The 26,710-nt window shown below is 40.0% G+C and overlaps 1 protein-coding gene across 2 annotated transcripts; it reads right to left on the bottom strand.

Annotated features, from left to right (window-relative positions):
* Positions 1 to 25,483, bottom strand: usp46 (ubiquitin specific peptidase 46). Of its 2 annotated transcripts, XR_013794425.1 has the most exons (10): positions 25,138 to 25,483; positions 19,654 to 19,734; positions 16,674 to 16,887; positions 14,542 to 14,783; positions 12,711 to 12,787; positions 12,508 to 12,591; positions 11,647 to 11,844; positions 11,205 to 11,283; positions 2,509 to 2,660; positions 2,372 to 2,477 (listed from the first exon to the last, which is right to left on the bottom strand). XR_013794425.1 is itself a non-coding variant. In XM_079584370.1 (9 exons), exons 1-9 carry the CDS (start codon positions 25,171 to 25,173, stop codon positions 2,559 to 2,561), a joined length of 1,113 nt encoding a protein of 370 aa, XP_079440496.1. In that variant the 5' UTR covers positions 25,174 to 25,483; the 3' UTR covers positions 1 to 2,558. The 2 variants fall into 2 exon arrangements, 1 of the variants encoding a protein (XP_079440496.1); XM_079584370.1 differs by having other exon boundaries at positions 1 to 2,660.
* Between the last annotated feature and the right edge of the window lie 1,227 nt (positions 25,484 to 26,710).

The raw sequence follows: 26,710 nt of genomic DNA, 5'->3' as shown, positions 1-26,710 counted from the left end.
TAAAGTTGTGTTTCATTTATTGAGGAAAGGAAAATAAACCAAAATAATCTCCAGTTCCTATGAGAAACCTTTTTGGTTCTGCTATGATAAAGTGCACTTACAGTTATCACACTTTCCATTAGAGTTTGAGTCCTGGTATTTCTCTCTCAGACACACAAACACACATTGTACATTTCTTTTGCGGACCTAAAAAAAAAAATACACACAATAAAAGAGGACAAAACAGACAAGTGTGTTTTTGCATACAAGGTGTGTAACTGTGAAAAGTGACAGTCTAATAGGTTCTCAACGTATCCAGATGTTCATGTATGTGTGTGTGGGGATTCAATCCACAGTAGTAAGGAGTTACAGTACTTAGTTTAGTCTACTCTACAGAACAAACTTAAAAATGATCCAGGTCTCCAAAAGGGACCTGGTTGAAATCATAAAATCTCCCAACAAACCGTAATCGGCTTGGAATTTCTTCATTTGCAACCATGACTTCCCCATGCGAATAATAGGTCCTTTTTAATAGAATCATTTAGTGTTTTAAAAATATAATTTATTTCTAACCAATATGTCTACATAATAGTTATGTACAGTTTCAAGACAGAGATATCTCTTTCGTTTTTCAGTTTAAAGGACTGTGAGAGTTTCCCATAACAATTTTGGCACATTTCTGTTCATTTTGATCCCTAATGAACCAAAAGAACAGGCATGGGACAAGAAACATGGTCTCAGTACCACTAAAACATCTTCAAACAACCACATATGCTCCTCTTTTTGAGAAACAGCATTCTGCTAGTGTCACTGGGGAACTGCGTATGAAAAATCTACCAGCCAAATAATCACTCTGCATCTGTCGTGCCGCGGGAAACAACAGGGCAAGCACAAACACTGCATAGTCAATCTCACATTGTGTTGTTACAGTGTTCATACAACTATATTGCATGTAGTGTGGCATTAACATATAATTACATATTATAATGATATTTGAGGAGTGTGAAAGTACAAGTACCACAGATGTAGAATGGGCAGAACACATGTGAAGCTATGGATGAATCTAGATAACACTAGAAAACCTTTTTTTTTCTAATCACTTATTCTACTATTACACTGAACGAGCTTTAAACGGACAGAAAAAGGCAAATCATGTATTTTAGTTGTGGACTGCTTTTCCTCAGAGAACCATCTTACAGTATTTCTCAGAGAATAAAACAGTAAATGACTATAAAACATGAATCTAAATCAAACAAAAACATTAAAAAGCTATACACTGAAGAAGCGGGAGTACCGATCAGTTGTTAGTGTTTCTGTGAACTAGAGTAGTAGAAATGTCGGTGTAAAACGAGCGTGGAATGTTCATCTTGTCCCTGTATTGCACCTTGTTTCCCTTCGGTGACTGAAGTCACTCTCTCCCATTTATATACAAAATTAAGGATTATCAGTACATTTCCCTACTGTCTTCGATAAAGTTTCCCATTTATTCGAAGACAGATGCTCTTGTAAGTATATTAAATAGTAAAAGCCCTCTCAGATAAAATGCCACTCACCACAAAGTTGAAATAATTGTGCGCATTGTCTTATCGTAACAGCGACGTCGTATCAGATCCTTCGATAAAAGCTAAAGCTGAACTTTACAGGTCACAATGAAATAATATCAAGGCTGCTGCTGTTGCATTTCATATCTGTGGCCCAGACTTTCATGTATTAACACCTCAAAGTAATGATAAAATGAAATGCCACGTCATCCAACTTCTAATAAATGACCAGGGACCAAGTTATCTATTTAGGAGAAAAAAGATGGAGTTAAATCATGAATTCAACCAAACTGACTAAATCAGGAATTAAATCTATGTAAGGCCATTACCTACAACGGAAGTTAGGTAACAACAGTGTTCGATAAGAATGCAAGGGAGACAAAAGCAGCATTTCAGCCTTGCAATTCTGCCCTTTTTTTTGTTACTGGAAGAGATTTCAACAGGACGACTTTTGAAAACTCTCTTGGTAACAAGACTGCAACTATTTCTGGATGAAAAGCAAAGTCACTTCAGAGCAGCTGCCTGCATTTACTGTCTAAATGCACACACACACAAATACACTCACTCATGTAACAGACTGCTCAGAATCATAATCCCACAACATGGTGAAATCCATGGAGTACAAGGACTCATTGCTCCGTTTGTAGCTTTTTGATTCCTTCAAGTTTTCACAAGTATTGTAGTATATGTTGTGATTTTTTCATTGTGTTGCTTTTGTGTTACTTATTGTTGTTTTTGTTTATAAAGTGCCTTCCAGATGCAGGTGACTGACTTGAGGGTCAGATTTGAAGATGTGTTTTATTCCCCCAGTGTGCAGCGAGTTTGGGAGAAAGGGACTTCTGGAAAATGTCATATTGGCAAATGGGACTACAGAGGGCTTTTGGCACTCAGTCTCAGCTGGAGACCCTGAGTATGAGATGAGGAAAAGGAGAAGGATGTGGAAAAGTAATCTAGTGGACGTCATCTTCATGTATACCCTTCCTTTTGATTTCTTCTCGTGTTCCTCCTCTGCTCTTCATTTGTCCCCCCTCTGCTCTTTCATTCTCTGGACTGATAGAACAGGATGTATCCCGACTCCGAGTTCTTGGAAATGTCAGAGGTCAAACCGTAAAACTCCTCTATCGCCTGTGCATCAATTTTCTGTGAGAGAAATTAAATGAATTTGAATAGAGAAAATGTGGTGAGAGAGAGCAGGAAAGAGGAACGTTATATTCTGCATGTATTAGGGTTTATATTTTGCATTTACCCGTATATACCCGAATATAAGACAAGGTTTTTGTCCTAAAAATAGGCTGAAAAATGGGGGGTCGTCTTATATTCGCGATATAGACAAAATCACGGGGGGAAAGGGAGAAAGAACAACGGAATTAATATGAAATAGTGACTGAAACGCGACCCATTAACACAAAACCAGCTTTCCCTTCCAAGATGTTAATCTGCACAAAAATCCTGATAATAGAGCCGTCGTCTGATGAAATCAAATACACATAAGATAAAAACAATATCTGTGCTGTGATTTCGGCTATCCTTGCATGTAAAATTAGAGAAGCAACATAATATGTGTTTAACTGAATTAAGACGCGCGCGAGAGAGAGAGAGAGAGAGAGAGAGAGAGAGAGAGAGAGAGAGAGAGAGAGAGAGAGAGAGAGAGAGAGAGAGAGAGAGAGAGAGAGAGAGAGAGAGAGAGAGAGAGAGAGAGAGAGAGAGATGCACGCGCGTGCTGGAAGAGAGAGAATTAATTATCAGTGCAATTTTCAAATAAAATTATTTTCTTCAAAAATCGTCTTATATTCAGGGTCGTCTTATATTCGGGTATATACGGTGTACAAAAGGCCCGGATGCCCTTAAATGTCCCGTATTATCCTGGCCAATCACAGCGCACATTGTTACCATGGCATCACCTGCGTTAAAGCAGAACCGCGTTGGGATACAGAAAAGGAATGCAGCGCATGACAGAGAGCAAAGTTTGGGCAGCTCCATTAGTTCATCCATAGTTGTTCGAGTATTATTCAGTTGGAGTATATATTGAGTTGCTGTGTGCGTACATGTCAAGTAAGTTGATATTTCCTGATGATATCAAGAGACTCGTAGTTTGTTTATCAGCCTAGACAGTAACCGATTAGCATCATTCTGACTGGATTACTCTTTCTAGTCAGTGTATTTTGGACTGACTTTTTTCTGTTATTACTACTGTTATTTTGAAGTTAGAAGTTTATGTATTGGACATTATTATTAATGAATGCACGCGCTAATTTAGAGACTATTATCACACGGTGATCAGCTGTTTATCACATGCGTAATGCATGCCCAGTTGAGCGGCATTTATGTGCGACTAGCGCCTTCTTGTGGCGATGTCCAGAATAATTCTTCAACATTGTCCAATATTGCTTTATTGATGTGATTGTTGTATAAGCCTAAATACTGATAATTGTTGAAATGTTATGTTGTAGAATATATATATATACATATATATTAATGTTTATTTCTCTTGTATAATTTGTTATAGAACCATGCATGCAACTCAACCAGCCCTTCAGTAAATTAAGTGAAACTTATACCCTGCTTGGTGTGTCATTTCAACTAAGAGTCAACTCATACAGTTCTGACCGACTGCCTGCTGTGTTTCACATCCATCCAAATTAGTCTACATTCGAACCTCTTCATTTTAAATGGTCCTTCGAGCCGGATTGTGAATCACAGCAGAGAGATGACATCCCATTCTGAGCCAGATCCTACTGTTGTCCGGCCCCGACGACAAATAAGGCTACCTGCACATCTAGCAGATTATCAAGTTTCTGATTCAAACCAAGTGAAGAGAACATTATCTCTGTTTCCGCCCACGGCGGAGAGCGTGTCACGATCATCTTCTCCAGAAAGTCAGTCGCCGTATGATGATGATCTACTACTACAAGATGTATGGCCAGATCCAGCTGGAAATGTGTCGCCAGAGTATAATGAGCTCCACCTCCAAGACCAGCAGCTGTTTGATATTAAATCTATGTGGACTGAAATGAAAAGAAACAGCAATGAGCTTAACAGTCATATTCTACCTGAGATTCTGTCAACACTGCGAGGGCTCCAGGCAGAGAATGCTATGTTAAAGCAGGAGATTCAGCAGATAGCCACAGGAAGAGAGACTCCTCATCAACCAGTAACACCAGTTCCAGCCCCTCGCACCCATGTGCCACCGTCCGTCCATAGACAGAGAGATTCTGCAGTGTATGCTGGTGAGGTTCTCCAGGACCGAAATGTCCAGTGTGAGCAGCTGACAAAGCAGATGGGAGACTTCACGTTTTCGCCCAGGCCAGAGCACCCATATGCGGAAAAGAGTCGCCACTATACCTGTTCAGGTCGGCCTGTAGCAGCAGTACAGTATGATGATGAAACACCTATTCCCAGACGCAGTCGTCGTCAGAGCGATAGAGACTTCGGTCTGTCCCCATGCCCAGAATTGGCACCTAGAGCGGAAATGCAGCATGTCCATGAGCCGATATACCGAGGCCCTAAGCCTACCATCCCACGTCTGACAGCAGCTGATCCCAGACAGTTTTCAAGACTACGGATGGCGCTAGAGAACCTTCTGCCTGTGAATGCGAGCGAACGTTTCAAGTATCAGATCCTGACTGATCATTTAGAGCTAGAAGAGGCCCTACTAGTAGCAGATTCCTACTGTAACTCTGTGAGACCCTATACAGACACTATGCGAGCCCTTGTTAAGATGTATGGCCAACCCCACAAGCTTGTGCTGCGGAATATCGCTGAAGTACTAGAAGGTCCTAATCTCAAGCCAGGTGACGTTAAAGCATTCAAGTTCTTCGCTCTCCGTGTACGCTCATTAGTGAGTATGTTGGAACAGTTGGGGTCTGAGGGAGCATCTGAATTAGAATGCGGCTCACATGTGTCCAGACTCCAAGGCAAGCTTCCCCACGAGCTCCAGATCAGCTTTAAGAGATATGTCCATCCGTCCAGAATCACAGTCCCCACCCTTATCGACTTTGCAGACTGGTTAGAGTATGAGCTCCAGGTCCAGGACGACACCGCCAGGACATCTACGTATGCTCCACCCTTAACTACCAAGAAGCGAGATGGTCGTTACGACCCCAATCCTCCCGGGAGATCTACGAGTTTCCTGTTGGGTACAGAGAAGCCTGCTGTAGACAGTGAACGCAGAGTGTCCGCTCCAGAGTCCCGGTCCAGCTCCGCCAGGTACAAAGAGAAGTTGCGTGCCTACTGCCCTTATTGTGATAATGCCAGTCATTTCCTTAATGGATGCCATAACTTCAAAGAGTTGACTAAGGACCAGAAAGAGGCCTGGATTCGTAATAATAATCGATGTTGGAGATGCGGTCGTAATCATCACGCTTCCAGATGCACACTGAAAGCCTTGTGTAAGACCTGCAACAGGAAACACCTCCTTATATTGCACGATCTGAACGAGAGAGCTGTGACTGCCAGTACAGCGCCCAAACCCCCAGAGAACTGTCTTGTGAGTACCACGAAAGATATCCTGTACGTTGACCGTTCTTTCAGCAGCCGTAGAGTCATGCTAAAAGTGAGTAAGGTGATAATCACGAATGGAGATGCATCGTTAGAGACATATGCAGTGCTCGATGACGGGTCTGAGAGGACAATCCTCCTTCAAGCAGCCGCACAGCAACTGGACCTCAGAGGACAGCCAGAAGACTTGATACTGAGAACAGTAAGACAGGATCAGCAGGTGCTTCATGGGGCGGCCGTCTCCTTCACAGTATCATCTGTGTCTCATCCCCACAAGAAATACCTCATCCAACATGCCTTTACAGCTGAAAGACTAGGTCTTGCTGAACACACCTACTCTGTGGCTTCCTTAAAGAAGAGATACCGACACCTAACTGGCCTTCCGTTGCAGCAAATGAACAAAGTGCAGCCGATGTTGCTGATCGGGTCAGATTGCCCACACCTCATCACGCCTGTTGAACCTGTCCGGTTAGGTCCACCAGGTGGACCCGCAGCAGTCAAGACCCGCCTGGGATGGACTCTTCAAGGCCCTACGCATGAGATTCGTCATGAGATTAACACGCACCAGTGTTTTTTCACATCTATCCTTCCCAACGCAGACCTGTTTGCTCACGTTGAAAGATTATGGCAGATGGATGTGATTCCATACCGCAACGAAAAGGTAGTGACGAGATCCAAGCTAGACCAAGAAGCTGTAAGATTCCTGCAGGAGAAGACTATGAGAGTGGAGGTAGAAGGGACGATGCGGTATGCTACGCCGCTCCTTCGGAGGCAGAGCATGCCACAGCTGACCATGACCAAAGAAGCCGTTCTCCCTCAGCTAAGGAGTGTTGAGAGGAGACTGCTTAAGAATCCAGATCAGGCTTCGGCTTACCAGGCTGAGATCACTAGGCTGAAGGAAGCTGGATACATAGCCAAGCTGGAACCGAGAGAGGTTGAGAGCTCTACAGAGTCATGGTACATTCCCCACCATATGGTGCAGCATAATAACAAGAATCGGGTCGTCTATAATTGCTCCTTCCAATATGAAGGTCACAGCCTCAACGAGTTCCTTCTTCCAGGACCCACGCTAGGCTCATCACTGCTAGCAGCTCTGCTCCGCTTCCGAGAGCACCCGGTAGCCATAAGCAGTGATATTCGAGGTATGTTTCACCAGGTGAGGCTGCTCCCTGATGACATGCCCTTACTCAGATTCCTGTGGCGTGACCTAAAGCCGGAGCAACCTCCTGACGTGTATCAGTGGCAAGTTCTCCCCTTTGGTACCACATGCAGCCCCTGCTGTGCCACTTACGCCCTTCAGAGGCACGTCATAGACCACAGCCAGTCTGGAGACCCAGTCAGAGAGGTAATCGAGAAATCATTCTATGTTGATAATTGTCTACATAGTCTTCACTCCCCCCGAGAGGCCCGTGACCTAGTTGATCAACTATGTTCTCTCTTAACCACCGGAGGCTTTGAGCTTCGACAATGGGCCAGCAATTGCCCGTCAGTAATTACTCACCTCCCTTCTGAATCGAGATCTAATACCTGCGACCTCTGGCTTAGTCAAGGCCAGCAAGACGTCCATGAGTCTACACTCGGATTACACTGGCATTGTCAGTCCGACACCCTACGATACAAGCACAGAGCTAGTCGCTGCTCCACTGTGACAATGCGCAACATCTACCATGTACTGGCCAGCCAATATGACCCCCTCGGTTATATTGTCCCTTTTACCACCAGAGCGAAGATATTGGTACAGCGTTTATGGGATAAGAAGCGCGACTGGGATGATCCGCAGTTACCTGAGGAACTCCTTACTTCATGGTCTGAGTGGGAGAAAGAGTTGAGTGGATTAGAGAAGATATCTCTACCCCGATGCTATACCAGCTCACAGATGGATCACCCATCCTGTAGATATGATGTCCACGTTTTCTGTGACGCATCGGAGCAGGCATACGGTTCGGTGGCATATCTTCGGACAGAAGACAAAGAAGGTCAAGTAGAAGTCATCTTTATTGCCGCCAGATCCCGCGTTGCGCCCCGTAAGCAACAATCTATACCCCGACTAGAGCTGTGTGCCGCTCTTACTGGAGCGCAACTCTCCCAGCTCCTGACTACAGAGCTTACAATTCCTATTCACTCCACCACACTCTGGTCAGACTCCACCACCGTGCTCACTTGGCTGACTTCCAGTTCATGTCGTTACAAGGTGTTCGTAGGAACACGAGTAGCCGAGATCCAAGAGATAACAGCTTCAGCAACCTGGTGCTATGTCAGATCCGCAGACAATCCAGCGGATGACATCACGCGAGGCAAGCCTCTGAGTGACCTTGCTACAGGGAGCCGGTGGAGTCAGGGACCAACATTCCTCAAGCTGCCACCAGATAGTTGGCCTGGACAGCCCCCTCTATCAGTTGAAGAGTCAAGCAGTGAATTAAGACAGTCAGTGTTCTCCGGGTTAGTGACCACAACTGCACTCCCACTTCAGCCACCGTACTACAAATCACTGTCAGAGTGCTTGAATGCCTATGGGCAAGAGCTTCATGGGGCGGCCTACACTTCCAGTGCTGACCTCCAAAGAGATGTTCAACAAGCAGTCCTTCGACAAGCTCAAGCAGAGTCCTTTCCCGAAGAGCTGAAACTTCTGAAGTCAGACAAACCGGTGGCAGCCACAAGCAGACTGGTTTCACTCTCCCCTGAGCTTGACGCTGCTACTGGATTGATTCGTGTAGGAGGCCGTCTACGTTACTGTGAGGTAATAGAAGCAGAAGCTGTGCATCCAGTTGTCCTCGATCCTCGACATCCGATCACAGAACTGATCATCAAGGATTATGATGAGAGGCTGCATCACCCTGGTGCAGAGAGACTGTTCGCCGAGATCAGAAGGACATACTGGATTATGAGAGGCCGTGAAGCTGTCCGTCGACATCAGCGCCAGTGTGTAGAGTGTAGAAAATGGAGAGGCCGGCCAGAAGTTCCCCTCATGGCCGACCTACCTCTTACCAGACAGAGATACTTCCGTCCAGCCTTCTACTCGACTGGCATGGACTGTTTTGGCCCCTTCTTAGTTAAAATTGGGCGTCGTAACGAGAAGAGGTGGGGCATAGTCTTTAAGTGTATGACTACCAGGGCAGTCCATCTCGACCTTCTCACCAGTATTGACTCTGATTCATTCCTGATGGCCTTACGACGGTTCATTGCACGACGAGGAAAGCCGTATGAGTTATTGAGCGACCAAGGCACCAACTTTAAGGGAGGAGAACGTGAATTGAATGACTCGTTCGCCACCCTCCAAGATGAACTACAGAGTCACCTTGCCAGCCAGCAGATAAAGTTTGTTTTCAACCCACCAGGTGCTCCTCACTTCGGCGGTTGCTGGGAGAGAGAGATCCGTTCGATCAAGACAGCCCTCCGAGTGACCATTGGGGCTCAGACTGTCACTGAGGAAGTTTTAAGAACAGTTCTGGTCGAGGTCGAAGGTATTCTCAACTCAAAGCCCCTTGGGTATACTTCTTCTGACGTAGCTGACCCTGATCCAATCACCCCGAACTGCTTCCTGATTGGCCGCCGAGACGCATCCTTACCTCAGGTAGTCTACCAAGAGTCTGAGATCCTGAGTCGCAGACGCTGGCGTCACAGCCAACTGTTGGCAGAGCACTTCTGGAGACATTTCCTCAAGTATTATTCACCCAGTCTCCAAGCTCGCCAGAAGTGGAAGACAGAAAAGAAGTCACTAGAGAGCGGGGATGTGGTCATGATTGTCGATCCCCAACTTCCTCGTGCCCTCTGGCCAGTAGGCAGAATCACCCAGGTGTTCCCAGGCACAGATGGGCGGGTCCGGTCAGTCAGTGTAAATGTCAAGGGTAAAACCTACACGCGAGTTGTAGCTCGACTCATCCAGCTTCCAGCCCTACCTGAAGATGATCAGGATAAGATATAGACCTTTGTGAGATGATCGAATTCAGTTCTTGAATTCGGGGCGGCTGTACAAAAGGCCCGGATGCCCTTAAATGTCCCGTATTATCCTGGCCAATCACAGCGCACATTGTTACCATGGCATCACCTGCGTTAAAGCAGAACCGCGTTGGGATACAGAAAAGGAATGCAGCGCATGACAGAGAGCAAAGTTTGGGCAGCTCCATTAGTTCATCCATAGTTGTTCGAGTATTATTCAGTTGGAGTATATATTGAGTTGCTGTGTGCGTACATGTCAAGTAAGTTGATATTTCCTGATGATATCAAGAGACTCGTAGTTTGTTTATCAGCCTAGACAGTAACCGATTAGCATCATTCTGACTGGATTACTCTTTCTAGTCAGTGTATTTTGGACTGACTTTTTTCTGTTATTACTACTGTTATTTTGAAGTTAGAAGTTTATGTATTGGACATTATTATTAATGAATGCACGCGCTAATTTAGAGACTATTATCACACGGTGATCAGCTGTTTATCACATGCGTAATGCATGCCCAGTTGAGCGGCATTTATGTGCGACTAGCGCCTTCTTGTGGCGATGTCCAGAATAATTCTTCAACATTGTCCAATATTGCTTTATTGATGTGATTGTTGTATAAGCCTAAATACTGATAATTGTTGAAATGTTATGTTGTAGAATATATATATATACATATATATTAATGTTTATTTCTCTTGTATAATTTGTTATAGAACCATGCATGCAACTCAACCAGCCCTTCAGTAAATTAAGTGAAACTTATACCCTGCTTGGTGTGTCATTTCAACTAAGAGTCAACTCATACAGTTCTGACCGACTGCCTGCTGTGTTTCACATCCATCCAAATTAGTCTACATTCGAACCTCTTCATTTTATACGGTATTTATGTTTTTTGAAAAAAGTATCTTATGTTCACCAAGGCTCTATTTATTTGATTAAACATACAGTAAAAACATAACATTTTTACAATAATATAATTTTTATTTTAATATATTTTTTCCTGTGCTGACAAAGCTGAATTTTCAGCAGCCATTACACCAGTCTTCAGTGTCACAGGATCATCATGCTTATATTATTATATATTTGATAATACTTTATTTTAGTGGCCTTGTTACATGTACTTACTGTAGTAATAACAGTGAATTGTGCATAATTACACGGAAATAACCCTAAACCAAAAGTGTGTGTGGGTGTAAATGTATATGTGTATATGTATATTGTATATATATATATATAAAGAAGGTGCATACCTCCACAATGTCATCATCAAACAGCAGCCAGAAGCCGTGACTCTTCACGATGCTGATGTAATGCCCTCTGTTTGGACCACTAATACAAAGAGTTACAGAGGCAGTGTTTACATTTTTCAAGGAAATCAAATCCAATTTGAAATATTTAGAAACGGAATAATTTTCAATATTTTAGCATAATAACAGCATAAAACACCCAAAATTGAAGTCCAAATTCATATATATTTTTTCTTACATTTATCTCTTCTGATAAATACATTATTCTTGTAGAAAAACCATTACCATAATGGTGTACTTTTTAGACTACGACAAATTCGCAAATATTAGCAGCATACTGCATTGAGGCTCCAACTGCTTATAATCTCAATATTTATCAAAGGTGACTGTGTTAAGTCAGTCTGTTTAATATGTTGCAGATGTGCATGTTTGACAGTTCTCATACCTGCCACAGTGGACCACCACAGCGACCAGGTCATACATGCGGTCGAGGTTGACCGCGTCTACAGAGGTGTTGAAGAGGCGGAGCTCCAGTGGAAAGACCACACGATAGCTCAGTTTAGTGTACCGATGCAGCTGCTCCATGTACTTAAAGCGCTTCAGATGAAGAGCCAAGATCATGGGCAGCTTCTTCACACGCATACTGCAACATATACAAGCCCAATCACACAAAAAATCACATTACAGTATCTAGAGCAGCACCACTGCTTTTCCCCCCACACTGCTGACACAGACAGGCCACAATTATACTTTATATTACAAAAACTTCATTATTAAAACAAATGACACACAAACTTATTCTGGAATGGAAAACTAGCATACTGTACTTTTTACATAATATAATTAACAGTAATGATAAATGTTGCATACAGTATATGCTACATTTTTGTCACATGACATCACAATTTTGCACATAATTCTCCAAACGCGAAAATAAATTATTCTTTTTTTTGTCCAAAAATGTCTACACTTGTCTGATCAAATGATGTTAAAATCATAGCTAATAATCATGTGCACAGTAAACATACTGCTAAAATACTATGGAGAATAAATTGTTCACTTAACAGTTACTCTAATTTTGCAGTATTTCAGCTTACTGAGTCCTTTGGTCTTAATAAACTACACAGTTTTTGGGGAAAGTGTGCAACATTTGCATTAGTTGATTCACATTATTTATTTAGTAAATCAGGTGATATGCTGCAATGTTTACACTCAAATTAACAGTATAAAGTATAGTAGTATTTCATTCTGAACAGTAGTTATATGCCCTACCACATAATATCAACACACATCCGCTGACGCTCACCGTTTCTGTGCCTCTTGTTTGCTACAGCACATCTCACAGTAGTATTTATACTCACTGCACAGGGTCTCTGTATTACTGAAGTCCCTGCAAAAGCCATCAGACAAAACACACATCTACTAAAAAGCATGAACACAGTGGGAAAGAACTGGTTGTGTCCATCAGCATGTGTGATTACTGTTATGTCATTGTGCGTGTATGCTTACCTGAGACAGTGTGTTATTGAAGTGTTCTGCTCAACATCTACAGACAAATCCAAAAAGTCTTCATCCTTGCTACTGACCTGTAAAAATGCATGGCACAAATCAGCTACATATTGAGGAAGAAGAGAAAACACATCCATGCCTCATTAACGAAACCTCTTCCGAAACTCTGATCTCCCTCGCCACAGAGACAATCTTAGTTTTCAAGCATCTTCGAGGGGTAGAGAGTTAGAGGGAACTGTTTATCACGCATTTTGGTGACGCTTTTCTACGGTTTCAGCTGTTTAAGGTGACTGGGCTGAACTCTGGAGACCCGATTGTCTCCTGTTGTCTTGCACTTATTGCAGAGCGAGGATGTCTTAAAGCACTGGAGTGTGACGGCGTGACAGCACTGTCGACTCGAGACGCAGTGTGTTAATGAGAAGAAAAAGTAGGTTAATCAACAGAGAACAGCTTCTTTCCTCGGGCAGCAAAGTTCAAGCGATTGACCGAATGTCGTTGTATACGAATGATCGCAACCTAACAAAAGAATTTACAAACACAGAAGAGAAAGAACAAAATACAAAACACACGTGGAACGTAACACACCACTCACAATGATTTTGCACAAAAAAAAAAATCCTTCTAAGGCTGTCTAACAGAAGAGTACGCTAATGTTTTTGAAAAACAAAATATAGCTCATACATTTACATATAATAATAATAATAATAATAATTAATTACATTTATATAGCGCCTTTCTGGACACTCAAAGCGCTTTACATAGAAGGGGGGAATCTCCTCAACCACCACCAATGTGCAGCATCCACCTGGATGATGCGACGGCAGCCATATTGCGCCAGAACGCCCACCACACACCAGCTTACTGGTGGAGAGGAGACAGAGTGATGAAGCCAATTAGTATATATAGGAGGATGATTAGGAGGCCATGATGGACAGAGGCCACTGGGCAAATTTGGCCAGGATGCCGGGGTTACACCCCTACTCTTTCGAAAGACATCCTGGGATTTTTAGTGACCACAGAGAGTCAGGACCTCGGTTTAACGTCTCATCCGAAGGACGGCGCTCTTTGTCAGTATAGTGTCCCCGTCACTACACTGGGGCGTTAGGACCCACACAGACCACAGGGTGAGCGCCCCCTGCTGGCCTCACTAACACCTCTTCCAGCAGCAACCTGGTTTTCTCAGGAGGTCTCCCATCCAAGTACTAACCAGGCTCAGCCCCGCTTAGCTTCAGTGGGAAACCAGTCTTGGGTTACAGGGTGATATGGCTGCTGTTACATATCAATTTTAGAATTTGAATGCTTTGCATTTTTAAATAATTTAAGTATATTTTTATTTTAAGTTTATTTATGTACATTAGTATTGCCCTGAAGAAGCTGCATACCAGATATTAGTATACATTTCACAAGACAAAACTTAATTTTAAACAAATTATCCAGAAAAATATTCTTTATATTGCTTACAGCCTTCTGTGATGTTTTGCATTAAAAAATATGGTACCTTATTTCTTTCTTGTGGAATACATAGAAACATCTGTAAAATAGCTCCAACAGCTGTATTAAATAAAAAACTAACTAAAATAAATAAAACAATAAAATACAAACTACTAATACATATTTACGAGATCCTATGAGATCTTATTATTATTATTAAATATATATATATATATATATATATATATATATATATATATATATATATATATATATTATACATATACACACACATTGCAGATTCTGCCAAGGTTATGTCAACTTTTTTTGCAGAACTGCACTTCAACAACATTTGCATCAGTGAATGAAGCAAACACTTCAGGTAACACAGCACTCATACCGTCTCACAGTTGAGACAGCGCGTCTCATTGGTCAGCGTGCCCTGGAAGATATCGTGAACCCAGGTGGGCTCGGCCTTGTTCTGTTCTGGCTCGGTGTCCGTGGCGATGGCAGTGCCGTTGTTCTTCAGCCGTCCATTCTGTTTCTCCTGTTTCTTCTCCTCTTGCAGAATGTCAGCCACGGTGTTCAGAAGGTAGTTCAGGAACTCGTGGGCATCCTGCTGCATGTAGTTATCAAACAGGTCTATAGGAAAAGCCAGAAAGTGTAACATAAGATATCAATCCATATCAGTTTACTTGGTGGATATTTTGGCGACCCCAGGCGACTATTCTATGCAGTCCATGAAAAAATCTACTTTCTAAATGGATGTTATTGATCTTACTGTAAAATACTAATCTATGCATACATTTCATTAAAAAAAAAAAATGTAGGTCTTAAAATTGCATAACTCGATCTTCCAGTGAATCCACGAACACCGCAGAGAATCAACCACCTCTCTGGTGATGTATTTGGGAAAAATGTGAAATGTAAAACTTAAATGGGAAAAAAATGTAAATCTCCAAAAGTTTGTTTTACAAGATTATGTTTCAATAGCATATTTCAGAAGTACCATCTGACAATTGCCTAGTAAATTAAGCTTCTTTAGCATAAATCATGTGTAAAAAATAAAAATAATTTGTTCCAAAAACTGTTCCAGTTAATGTCTATGTAAGTTCTAGAGAAAACAAACTCTATAAAATGACGATTGACTCTTGAAACAGAAAGGTGAAGGTAACATTTTGGACATGGTGTGATCACGTGAACAGAGGAACTCTACGGTCACTCATTTGAGCACAATGTCGGTACATGCCATAGCATGTGCAATCATATACCCAACTCTCTGTGAGTGTGTGTAGCTGGTGAAGTGACGTCTCTCTGATAGAGGTCTGTATTGTTAATTCATAGAGAGGGCCTTTTCTGGAATGAGACCGAAGAACAAATCCTCTTTTATACTACATATTATCCCTCCCCTCTCACTCAAAACACACACACACCTGATCTGTTACACCTGCCTCTCATTCAGCATATCACACAGAGGCTTACTGTTAGTGCACAGATTTGATTTTTCACATAGTCCCCTGTCTGAACGCCAGCAACAGCTCTATTAGTTGGAAAACAATCATGTTAATATCTTTACCATCAAACACTTTATATTGGAAACACGGGCAGATGTAAAATTTCTCATGAACATGTTTTTCTGCAAATATTAACAACATCAAAGTGTATCTGAGGATATTTTAGCAGTTTTGTGGGATTCTGGCTTGACAACAGATGGCTTAGTCATAGTAGACACCATATTAATCTTGATGTGAAAGAAAACAGGGACAGTACAGTCTGTTCAATGTCTTTCTTTTGTGAATGTGTCAATCATTCAGTCAACATTGGAAATATTTTGTCTCACGAATTTCCAGGGACACAAAATTGGATGCATAGAGCCAAATATGGCCTGTATTCTGATTAAGACCGAACAGATTGCAGTTCAAATGATGAAGATGTTGTGCTATTCATTTAGGAAAGTTGTTTTGGTTGCAGCTGAAGCTTCTTGATTCTTGATTCAAGGAGGTCTATACCTGGAAAGCACAATCCATTACCATTCATCTCAATGGAAGCTGCCCAAAGCAAGTTTGTGATTTCAAAATCTGGCTATTTGTTTATGAGCACTTAGTTGTAGATATAGGTTTTGAGCCAATCACCTAAGCTGTAAATGCATTGCGATTAATCATTTGAAGAATTGGGGCCCTATGATTTGCAAGATGCAGAAAACGTGGACATTTTGATGATTACAATTTAATTAAATCATATAAACAGAATCCAGAAAAATTTAAATGGAAAACAAAAAATATGGGAAAAAAAGAAAATCCTTCACTAGTGACTGCACGTGTGTGTGTGTGTGTGTGTGTGTGTGTGTGTGTGTAAAAATAATATTATATTATATGTTGCAATTTCACAGCTACTTTTAAATGGACGTCAAAGGAGATCTGCCTTAAATGGACGTCACATTCAGATGCTTTCGTCTTCATAATGCTGTAGTTACATTATCTACCAGCAGGGGTTAACTAAGCCATGCTAACCAGCAAAACCTCGACCCCTCACCATTCTCCTTCCTCAGACGTGAGATGAACTTCTTGGGGGGGATCACGCCCACCTTCTTCTTCTGCGTGGCAATGCTGTGGAAGAGGTCGGCCAGACAGGTGAGAAGGTTCTCCTTTTTCTTCTGCTGGACTTTATACGCCAACACATTCTCCCTGAACGGCCGGCAGAAATACAGAGCCTGCAACACTGAGTTACAGTAACATGTGTTCCCAAACTAGAGAAAAAGACACAGAGAGAGGAATTCATTTAGGTTCAGTTGATCAATTCTTTAGCGGGAAGCAAACAAAGAACACTAGGGACGCAAATTAAATCTGATCTGTGAAACCGAGAGATGAAATCTGGAACTGTCTATGCTGGAGGTGCACCAGGGAAGAAGCATGCATGGGTTAAACAAACGTGGATCTAGATGAGACATTTACAATCAAGAAAGACATAGAAAAACTCCCTGCTCACCGCTAAAAGCAAATCAAAGGGCTGAAAAACGAATGGTGGAATCAAATGCTTTTAAAAACATGACCTGCATGGGCTGACAGAGCAGCACTTGCTGTTACTGTGACAACAGAGCATTGTTTCCCTACCAAAAGCCCTTTCCTGTCCACACACACTGACAATGATGTGGTTTTAGGGGCTTTTTGCCGTTTTTATTGACAGTGAAAGCAGAGATATGACAGAAAATAATAGGAAGAAGAGGGTCAGAATCATGTCATGAGTACTCGGAAGTGACAGCAATAAATGATCATGAGAACACAATAATAAACAAAAATGTTTTCACACCAATCGAAATGTAATTATTTGGAAATGAGCTGAACCTCAAAGATGTGTTTTCAAGTCACATTTTTTCAAACAACTGTAATTAACTTGACACATTTTTAGTGCACGATTAATATTTTATAATGCAAGTTTTTTTCTTTGTAATAGTATGATTTCATTAAAATCATTTATTTGTTAATATAGCACATCTTTTTTTTCTCACCTTCATGGACAAAAATCACAGATTAAGGGCCAGATTTACTAACAGCTTGTGTCAGTGCAAACTCTCTTTTGGCGTTAAAAAAAATACTGTCAGGATTAACTAAAGACATGCTGTGAAAAATTAGCGGCGATTTTTTTTCCAGCTGATCTTATTGCATATGCATTTGTAGGAGTTTACATTTCAGACACAAAATATATGGGAGGAGAGTATTTAAATGAATCATGCAAGGTGATTTACTAAGTTTGCGCTGGTCAATTTACTATTTTTTACACCATTATTTACAAAAAAAGCATGTCTTAAACCAGACGCTAATTTGCGTTGCTCTTGGTAGATTGCGTTGGTCAATCTTTTTTTTGGCTTTTAGTATGAATATGTTAGACTTGCTGTTATCTATAAGCTAGTGTGTTTCAAAACAATGACAAAATGTGCATTTAGAAGATATAAGCGTTCAAACGTACAGTCTCTCACTTCCGCAAATATGGATCAATGCTTTTGATGACATCACTCTGCACTTCAGCTTCTCATCAGATTTTCTGTCAAATCAAATGCTCAAATGCAAATCAAATGAATCTAAAGTCTGGTTTCACATTAGTGTCACGCGAACCACCGCAGCGTGCACACGGTCTGCTCCGGTCCAGAGACATGATAGCACAGAGCGGATCATATGCGCAAGTCGGCGCATACCAGAAAACGTATCAAACCCATTTGAATTCTGCACAGAATGCTATATTTTACAGTGATATGAAGGATATTCGGAGGACAAACGGTTAGACATTAGGAGGAAACTGCGGCTTTAGCAAGCTCAATGGCTCTGGCCAAACTGTGATATAAATGAAATGCTATTGGCAATTTTATAAAAGGTGAGGAGCTGTTCGATATGTCCCGCCCTGTCTTCCTAAATAATGACATATCTAAAAGTTTTTCCTGTGAAAAAAAATTAGTCATGCCTTGAAACAGCTTGAATGCAATTCTACACCTTTGCTTCATTTAGTATACAGGTAAAACCTCAAAAATGTGAATATCGTGCAAAAGTTCATTTATTTCAGTAATTCAACTTAAAAGGTGAAACTAATATATTCGATAGACTCATTACATGCAAAGTGAGACATTTCAAGCCTTTATTTGTAATAATTTATATGATTATGGCTTACAGCTATGAAAACCTTTCCACAATATTCTAATTTTGAATTTGGGGTTTTCATAAGCTATAATCATCAACATTATAACAAATAAATACTTGAAATATCTCACTTTGCATGTAATGAGTCTATATAATATATTAGTTATGTATAAACATATAAGTATAAACAACATTAAAAACTTAAAGCAGTTCCTTCCTTTTGCAATTCTCATCAGATCAGGGTGACAATTTTCCTTCTAATTTAAAAAAAGGAACAATAATAATAATAACAACTGTGACCTATTTTTGTGGATCTCCTTCTAATCTTAATAAGTTAATAGCAAGAAAAATAATAACTGTGACCTGATTTCTGTGGATCTCCTTACTGAATTTACTGTTCTGCCAAAACAAGAGGCAGCTTGACCTGAAAGATTCAGCTTCCAAGCTGAACAGTGATGTTCATTAATCATACCAGCTGCGCTAATGGCAGCAGGAATAAATACGTTGTCAAGCTGCCCTGTTCTGCAGGGAAAATCACATGCTAATATATTTTGCAGAAGGGTACAAACTAACGGCTCCCTTCTCTTAAAAATAACAAAAAAGTGGGTTGCCAAGGTTGTGAACTGTGCTTTTTCACCAGTTCAACACTTAAGCTGGTTGTTTTGCCTCAATGTTGTTGTGTCCCCAATTTACAACAAATAGTACTAAGCAATAGAACATGGCATGATAACACACACAGATGAGAAAGGCTCTGTTCACTAAAAAAATATGCAAAAAGTTACCATATGTATATTTTGTGCTTCCTAACCAGGTTTTCACAACAATAGCTCATGCGTGTGAAGCCATGTGTTTGTTTTAGGGTTAATCTGGCGCTGTGTGATACTTACGTTGACCAATCCAAAGTAGTGTTCATTAATGGGAAACTGCTCTGGACCAATGTCTTTCTCCAGAGCAGAGGCATTGGTGCCCTGAAATGACAGAAGGAGAGAGGGAAAAAAAGTAAAATATCTGTTAATTATATTGAATATTCATTCACATTAAATATTCCTTGCATTAAGGAACCAAAATGGAAATATTAGGAACAAAATCACAATGTGGCTTCACATTTTTATGACAGATGCAGTTTAAAAGATAGAATGACTCATTTTGTATATGATGCTGCAAGTGGCACAATGTCCTGTTCTGTTTGTTTTGTGTGGCAAACGGTATTTTAGTATAATTTATACTACTATAACTTTTATTTTCATTTTAAATTTAGCAATTTTATTGTGGTAAATTTTACAATTTAGAATCTGATCTAGTTACAGAATCATCTAGAAAAAAGTTCTCATACATAATACAACTCCTTATATCATTCACAATATGCAGTTATGTATTTGATTTGGGTTCTTACACTGAAACCAGTGACAGACTAGTTTTAAAATTGGATGCCATGTAATATTAACCCTTTACATTTTTTCCCCAAAGAACTGTACACAATGCCATTCAAAATTTTGGGGTCAGTAAAATGTTTTTATATACTTTGATAATTTTATTTAGTAAGAACGCATTAAATTGCTCAAAAGACATTTATGTTACAAATCATTTATTTTTCAAATAAATGCTGTTCTTTTGAACTTTCTATTCATCACAAAATCCTGAAAAACTGTAATCAACATTGATAATGAGCACCAATTTTTTTACAATGATTTCTGAAGGATCATATGACACTGAACACTGCTGAAATTCAGCTTTACACAACAGAAATAAGTTCTCTTAAAGTTTAAATCTTTAAATCTTAAAGTTAACATAGATTCAAATAGAAAACAGTTATTTTAAATTATATTATTATTTCACATTCACAATATTTCTGTGACAGGTTTTTTTGATCAAATAAGCACAGCCTTGGCGAGCTTGGTTTCAAAAACATAAACAAATATTACCGACCCTAAACTTTCGAACAGTATTGTAAATGGCTGCCCTTTTATAACCCAACATATCTCTGACTCTGAATGAGCAGATCAGGTAATGACTAAACACCACAATTGGATCCAGACATCAAAGTCATACATCAGTTAAGTCAAGACCATGACTGACAGCTGAAAGATGGGAAATAGCCCCTCTCTATATCTGTGCATTGTCTAGTGTAGTGTTATTAACCTGACTGAGACAGCATCCTTTTATCTGTAGGAAATATGAATCCGCAAAGTCCTTCATTTCCAGCACTAATAGATCTTTATTGCCTATTGAAATAGAAATGAGGCATTGTGCAAGATTTTTTTTTTTTGCCAACATTTGACTTTAAATAGGGGTCATTTTCTCATTGTCTACACACAATTATCTGCTAAGCCATCTTATGTTTCTGCTTAGAAACACAAGCACACACAAATATATAAGGTAATATGTTGCCAGACGCATGTTCTCAAACTAAAGTACACATAATAGAGTGGTGCACGCATGACAAACACTTTGGTTTCTTTTTGAATGGGGTTTTGGTTAAGGCGAGACACGGCAGGCAAAAACATCTTTTTTTTTTATTGAATTTGAATTCGTGGGGCCGTGGTGTAGTTTGTTTATAGCCTATAGGCTTCAAAATTCATAAAAATTGTGTTCATCTGTGATTATCTTGATGGACAAAAGTGCAAGTATTATAAACTTTTGTTATAATAGTTGAAAATTGACAGAGTGTGTTAAAGATATAAAAGATTGGATGACGCGTAATTTTCTTTTATTAAATCCAGACAAGACAGAGGTACTACTTATCGGTACAAAAAACCACCCACAAAACCTCTCACAATACAACTTTAACATAGGATGTCCTGCTACTTTATCCTCTACAGTCTACAGTAAAATATCTGGGTGTCATACTAGGCTGCAACCTGTCTTTTAAAAATCATATTTCATATGTTACAAAAACTGCCTTTTTCCACCTTAGAAACATTGCTAAGCTACGTAACATGCTATCAGTTTCTGATGCAGAAAAGTTAGTTCATGCATTCATGACCTCGAGACTAGATTACTGTAATGCTCTATTAGCTGGTTGTCCTGCATCCTCAATAAACAAGCTACAGTTAGTCCAAAATGCAGCCGCTAGAGTTCTTACTAGATCAAGAAAATATGATCATATAACACCGATCTTATCATCACTACATTGGTTACCTATAAAGTTCCGTATTAATTATAAGGTATTGTTACTGACTTATAAAGCCTTAAACGGCTTAGCTCCAGTCTATTTAACGGATCTTCTATCGCCCTATAATCCATCGCGCTCTTTAAGATCACTAAATTCGAGGCTTTTGGTTATACCCAGGATATCTAAGTCCACCAAAGGAGGGAGAGCATTTTCACATTTAGCTCCAAAACTCTGGAATAGCCTTCCTGATACTGTTCGTTGCTCAGATTCGCTCTCCCAGTTCAAAACTAGACTAAAGACGCATCTCTTCAGCCAGGCATTCATATACATTTTTTAATATTACAGTTAAATCCGGCCTCTAGTTCATAACCGCCAGAGGAGAATTGGCCCCCGACTGAGCCTGGGTTCTCCCAAGTTTTTTTTTTTCTCCATTAGGTCACCTGATGGAGTTTTTCGTTTCCTTGCCACTGTTGCCTTTGGCTTGCTCAGTTGGGGATATTCAATTTAATTAATCAATGAATAATACTATTGATTAGCATTACCAAACATGGACGTTTATTATTATTTTAATTTAATACTGTGAAGCTGCTTTGATACAATCTGTATTGTGAAAAGCGCTATACAAATATTCTTGACTTGACTTATTCACAGAGCTTGTTTTTAGCGATAATCCAAAAGCCTAAGGGGATATCCTATTGGGTTTCTTGTCAAGGGAACCAGCGTGATGCTAACTGCCGATTGGCCGATTGACGTCATACCTTCACCACTCTATAGACTCATGTTTTCAAACTTGACAGATCTGCGGTTGTGCACACCAAACACACACTAATCGAGGTCATTTAAGCAGGAAAGAACAATGGAAGACATAAATAAGAACATTTCATTAGCTTGCCTTCAATGCCTTGTATCCATGGTCAATGAGCCACTACAAGACGTGGCCCCAAACACATGCCGATGAACAAATGAACCCTGTCCATCCATTAGTTACATAACTAGCACTAAACAGCAGTCAGACGTTAAGTCTGAGCCCCCTCATGCTGGAAATAATTCACTCTTCTTCGGGTTCCTAACCACATCTAGCCCTGGCTGACGCAGCACCTGCAATTATCTGAGGATGAACAACTGACAGTGGTTAGAGGTTCAGGCCAGTTTCAGGCAATGAAATAATATACTCAAATTAGCCTTCTTAAAGCCCTTTTTAAAAATGGCTCTACAGAAACCACTACATGGGAGGATTAGTGAGATAAAATAAAACACAAATATTAGATGAAAATCAGAAACTAAAAAAAAAAAAAAAAACACCTTAATCCAAAAATTGCCTATGAAATGTTGCCTAACCTGCCTTGGCAACTAGCCTAACTGAAAAGTGTAACTGCTTTTATTTTAAAGCCTTAAAGGGATGGTTTGAGTAATTTCAACCTAGGGTCCTTTGCACCATGACCTCGAGCCAAACACCCCACCTGAAGCTTTTTTTCCCTTTGTCAAAATTATTAAAGTTAGAGCTTATTTAGAGATATCAGCCAAATGGCTTAGTGCAGGCGCTAATGGATCCGAAGGTTGCATCTCGTAAATTACCCCACTAATAATGTCCAGAATAGCACCAAACTTCTACAGTAGTACAAATAGGTTCTGTACTCATAAAACGAGGCATTGGAAAGTTTGTAAGTACATCAGGAGTTTATTTAAAAAAACACTTGCCTGGTGGATTATGCTACCGCTAACATGGACGTCGAGGTCACTTCTGTGATTTGGGAAAAGTCCGTAAAAGTCAATTCGAGGTCATGGTGCAAAGGACCCTAGGTTGAAATTACTCCGAACCAACCCTTTAACTGCAGAACATAAGGAAACTGCAAGGAAACATCTAGGCTAGATCTTTCTTTTGAACCAGTAAAAAGATCCTTAACTTTGAAAACTAATTTAACATTCCTATGGCAAATTGCAATTTGTATATCCTCTTTCTTCACAGTGAAAAACTTCTAAAGTGAGCATGATCTGCTGTATGCTTGATGCGTCAAGTCACACGGACCGCACCAATCAAAACCCTCAGCGTGCATCTGAAGTGGTTCAACCGGAGGAAATAATCCATAATTTATCTGGTATTTTCTTATTTCCTTAGATCCTCTCAGTACTAAATTGTAGCCTATTCTTTTTCACTGCTCATTGACCCTAAACAGTCAAATACACACAAAATAATGTCAAAATGCCAGTCTTGGCAAGTATTCATGTAAACTGTCAGATAAGTTTTAAGTGAACAGTTGAAAACAGTTGAAACAGTTGAAAGAAAACGCATGTGTAACAGTATAATGGATCCATGTGTCAGGTCTTAAAGTGACAGCAGCCTAATACCTTCTGCCAATGAGATAATATTACAAATATCTAGGCCTATATGGCAGTTTTTCCCCATGGTATCAATGTCAAAATTGTGGCCAGTGAAAAGGCTAAATGGCTAATAACTTTGGAAAACAACTAGCTACAGTGGATGGTGAGCAAAAAAATGTATGTCAAGCCCTGCATCCCAATAAATAAAACTAAAATAAAATCTAGTTCATATACAAAGATAAATTAGACAGTCTCAATCCCTTGATGTCGTTCCAGCGGTTAACAGCTCAAAAAGGTTTAGTTATAGTTTATATAAAAAGTATATAGTTTCAGAAGTCAATATTGGCTACTTTTATGGTGCCGTTTCAACCTTTCTCAATTTTGAAAGTGCAGTCTCCATTCATTCTAACTGCATAGAATGAAGTGACCTGTACATTACAAAAATTTTAATTTTGGGTGAACTATTCTTTTAAGATCAGCTCTTTAAAACGCAATCATCTTTCAACACGTTTTTTTAGCTTAATTTGTCAAAATGGCATTACAGCAAAAGAGGGTACATGTCTGTGCAAAGCACATACTCATTTACATTTTAGGAAGCAAAAATTATAGATACCTATTAAAAACAGACTAGCATACTATTTTATCACTGAGACTGTTGTATTTAAAAATCCAAGATAAAAACAAAGACACTAACCTGAGCTATCAAAACATAAAGGGGTATACTGCTATTTTCCTTTAGGTAAAGACATTCTATGCAATTTCTTAAACTTTCAGGTCATTATTTGAGCATGTAAATGTTTCTAGTTATGATAGATATGTTCATTACAGCGGTGATCCATGCATACATCAGCTCATAAATGAGGTCATGCACCTGATTGCGAGGAAAGCCATTCAACCATCATTACGTAAGAGCTAGCAAGCGCAGTATCCACTCACTTACCATATTACAAATGGAGGCGATGTTTCTGACAGTCATTTAGTTTATAAGGTGCCCCTCGTTGCCATCTTTATGAATTAAACATGATAGTAACAGCAGTACACTGACAGGCCAAGCTGCAATCCCAACCGAGGACAGCAATCAGTGACCATTCAATTCCCGCTGGTGCTCATGCAAAGTGCAAACAAAGCGAGAGATAAACGTCTACGGCTATTTGTTTTCTTCATGGCCACTGCAACTAAGAATAAAAATACAGAATATATTTATTGTAAACATCTTTGCCAGTTGTACGTACTAAACGAAACATTCACATCCTGGATTAGCGATTAAACACCGCCCACTGAGACGCGATTGGTGCATTTGTTGTATACGACATGAAACGCTGCTCAGTTGATTGACAGGATGATTTACCAATGAATATCGAAAACATTCGTTCGAACTTTCGTTGTGGCCAATAGAATTAGGATTAGATAGTGTGGTCTTCTGCGGGTTGTCCATATAATGGGGTTGTCCCACAGTTCACAACTTTACAGTACATTCAAAATGCATAGTGAATTATGAAGAAACTATAAAGGTAAATTATACATTTCTTCGAAACGGTAACATGAGGTGTGTTGTACACCACATACACTAATACATACATACAAATATCAGGCGCAATAGTTTAAATGCGAATGTATAAAAAGGGAATTTCTTGAGAAATAGTTTGAGAATATGACCCTGTTGTTTTAAAGACGGTCTCATTCTCTGCTGACTGTCATTCATTTACTTTACCGCTGGATTTCGAGATCTGATTCGTGAATTGTAGTTCTTTTGAGTCGGATCTTTTCTCGTCCAAACGATTCTTGGAATCGTTTTGTCTACATGAACCGTTTAAATGAACTGAATCGCGGAAATGAAATGGAGGCGGTCTCTTTAAATATCCCATAATTCCACGCAGCAGTCACACGTGCTCATTTCGCAGAGAGCTCACTCAGGATCGGACGCAACATGGGCGCTGGTAAGTGTCTGCATTAATTCACAGATATTTGTACTGGAATACTTTTTTCCTTATATGTCTGAGGTTATGCTTCATTTTACATTTACATTTAAATTGTGCAGTAAATAGTCTGTTTACTAGAACAGTTACAATTAGATTAGCATCGAAAATACACAGAAAATAAGTGAAATGGGCAGTAGAAAAACAGGAAAGGCTTAATAAAACATGTTGTACATCTTGATATTAAACCATGATCACAATGTGGAAGGGTTAAGTTGATGTGCAGGAAGGTCACGTGTGGCTCGAGGACGCACGTGGTGAATGCGCGGCCTGTGGCCTGTGTCCCCGCTGATGCATATTACATTCATGCGTTTTCTTTCTTTTAAATAGTTTGTCTGTCTGAACCCCCTGACTGAAGAGAAACGTGCAAGTTTCGATGATGTTCACCATAACGGTAAATATGTGTTTCTCAACTTTTAATTTAAGGTCCTCAGTGACGAACAAAAGGGGAAAATATTTATCTTATTACTCCAGATCTTGCTCAAGGGAAGCTCTACTCTAAAACATAATATTAGTTTGTGTATTTTTTTTTACTGA

The sequence above is a fragment of the Phoxinus phoxinus genome (assembly GCF_949152265.1).
Source record: "Phoxinus phoxinus genome assembly, chromosome: 16".
Classification (NCBI taxonomy): Eukaryota; Metazoa; Chordata; class Actinopteri; order Cypriniformes; family Leuciscidae; genus Phoxinus; species Phoxinus phoxinus.
The sequence above is the reverse complement of the archived record's forward strand: the minus strand, read 5'-3'. Positions and strand labels throughout refer to the sequence as shown.

Coding starts and splice junctions, on each gene's coding strand:
- usp46 (XM_079584370.1), bottom strand. CDS start 25,173: ATGACTGTCAGAAACATCGCCTCCATTTGTAATATG. Junction 11,284..11,646: donor GTGGTGGTCCACTGTGGCAG/GTATGAGAACTG, acceptor TCTTTGTATTAG/TGGTCCAAACAGAGGGCATT. Junction 2,661..11,204: donor TTGATGATGACATTGTGGAG/GTATGCACCTTC, acceptor TTTCTCTCACAG/AAAATTGATGCACAGGCGAT.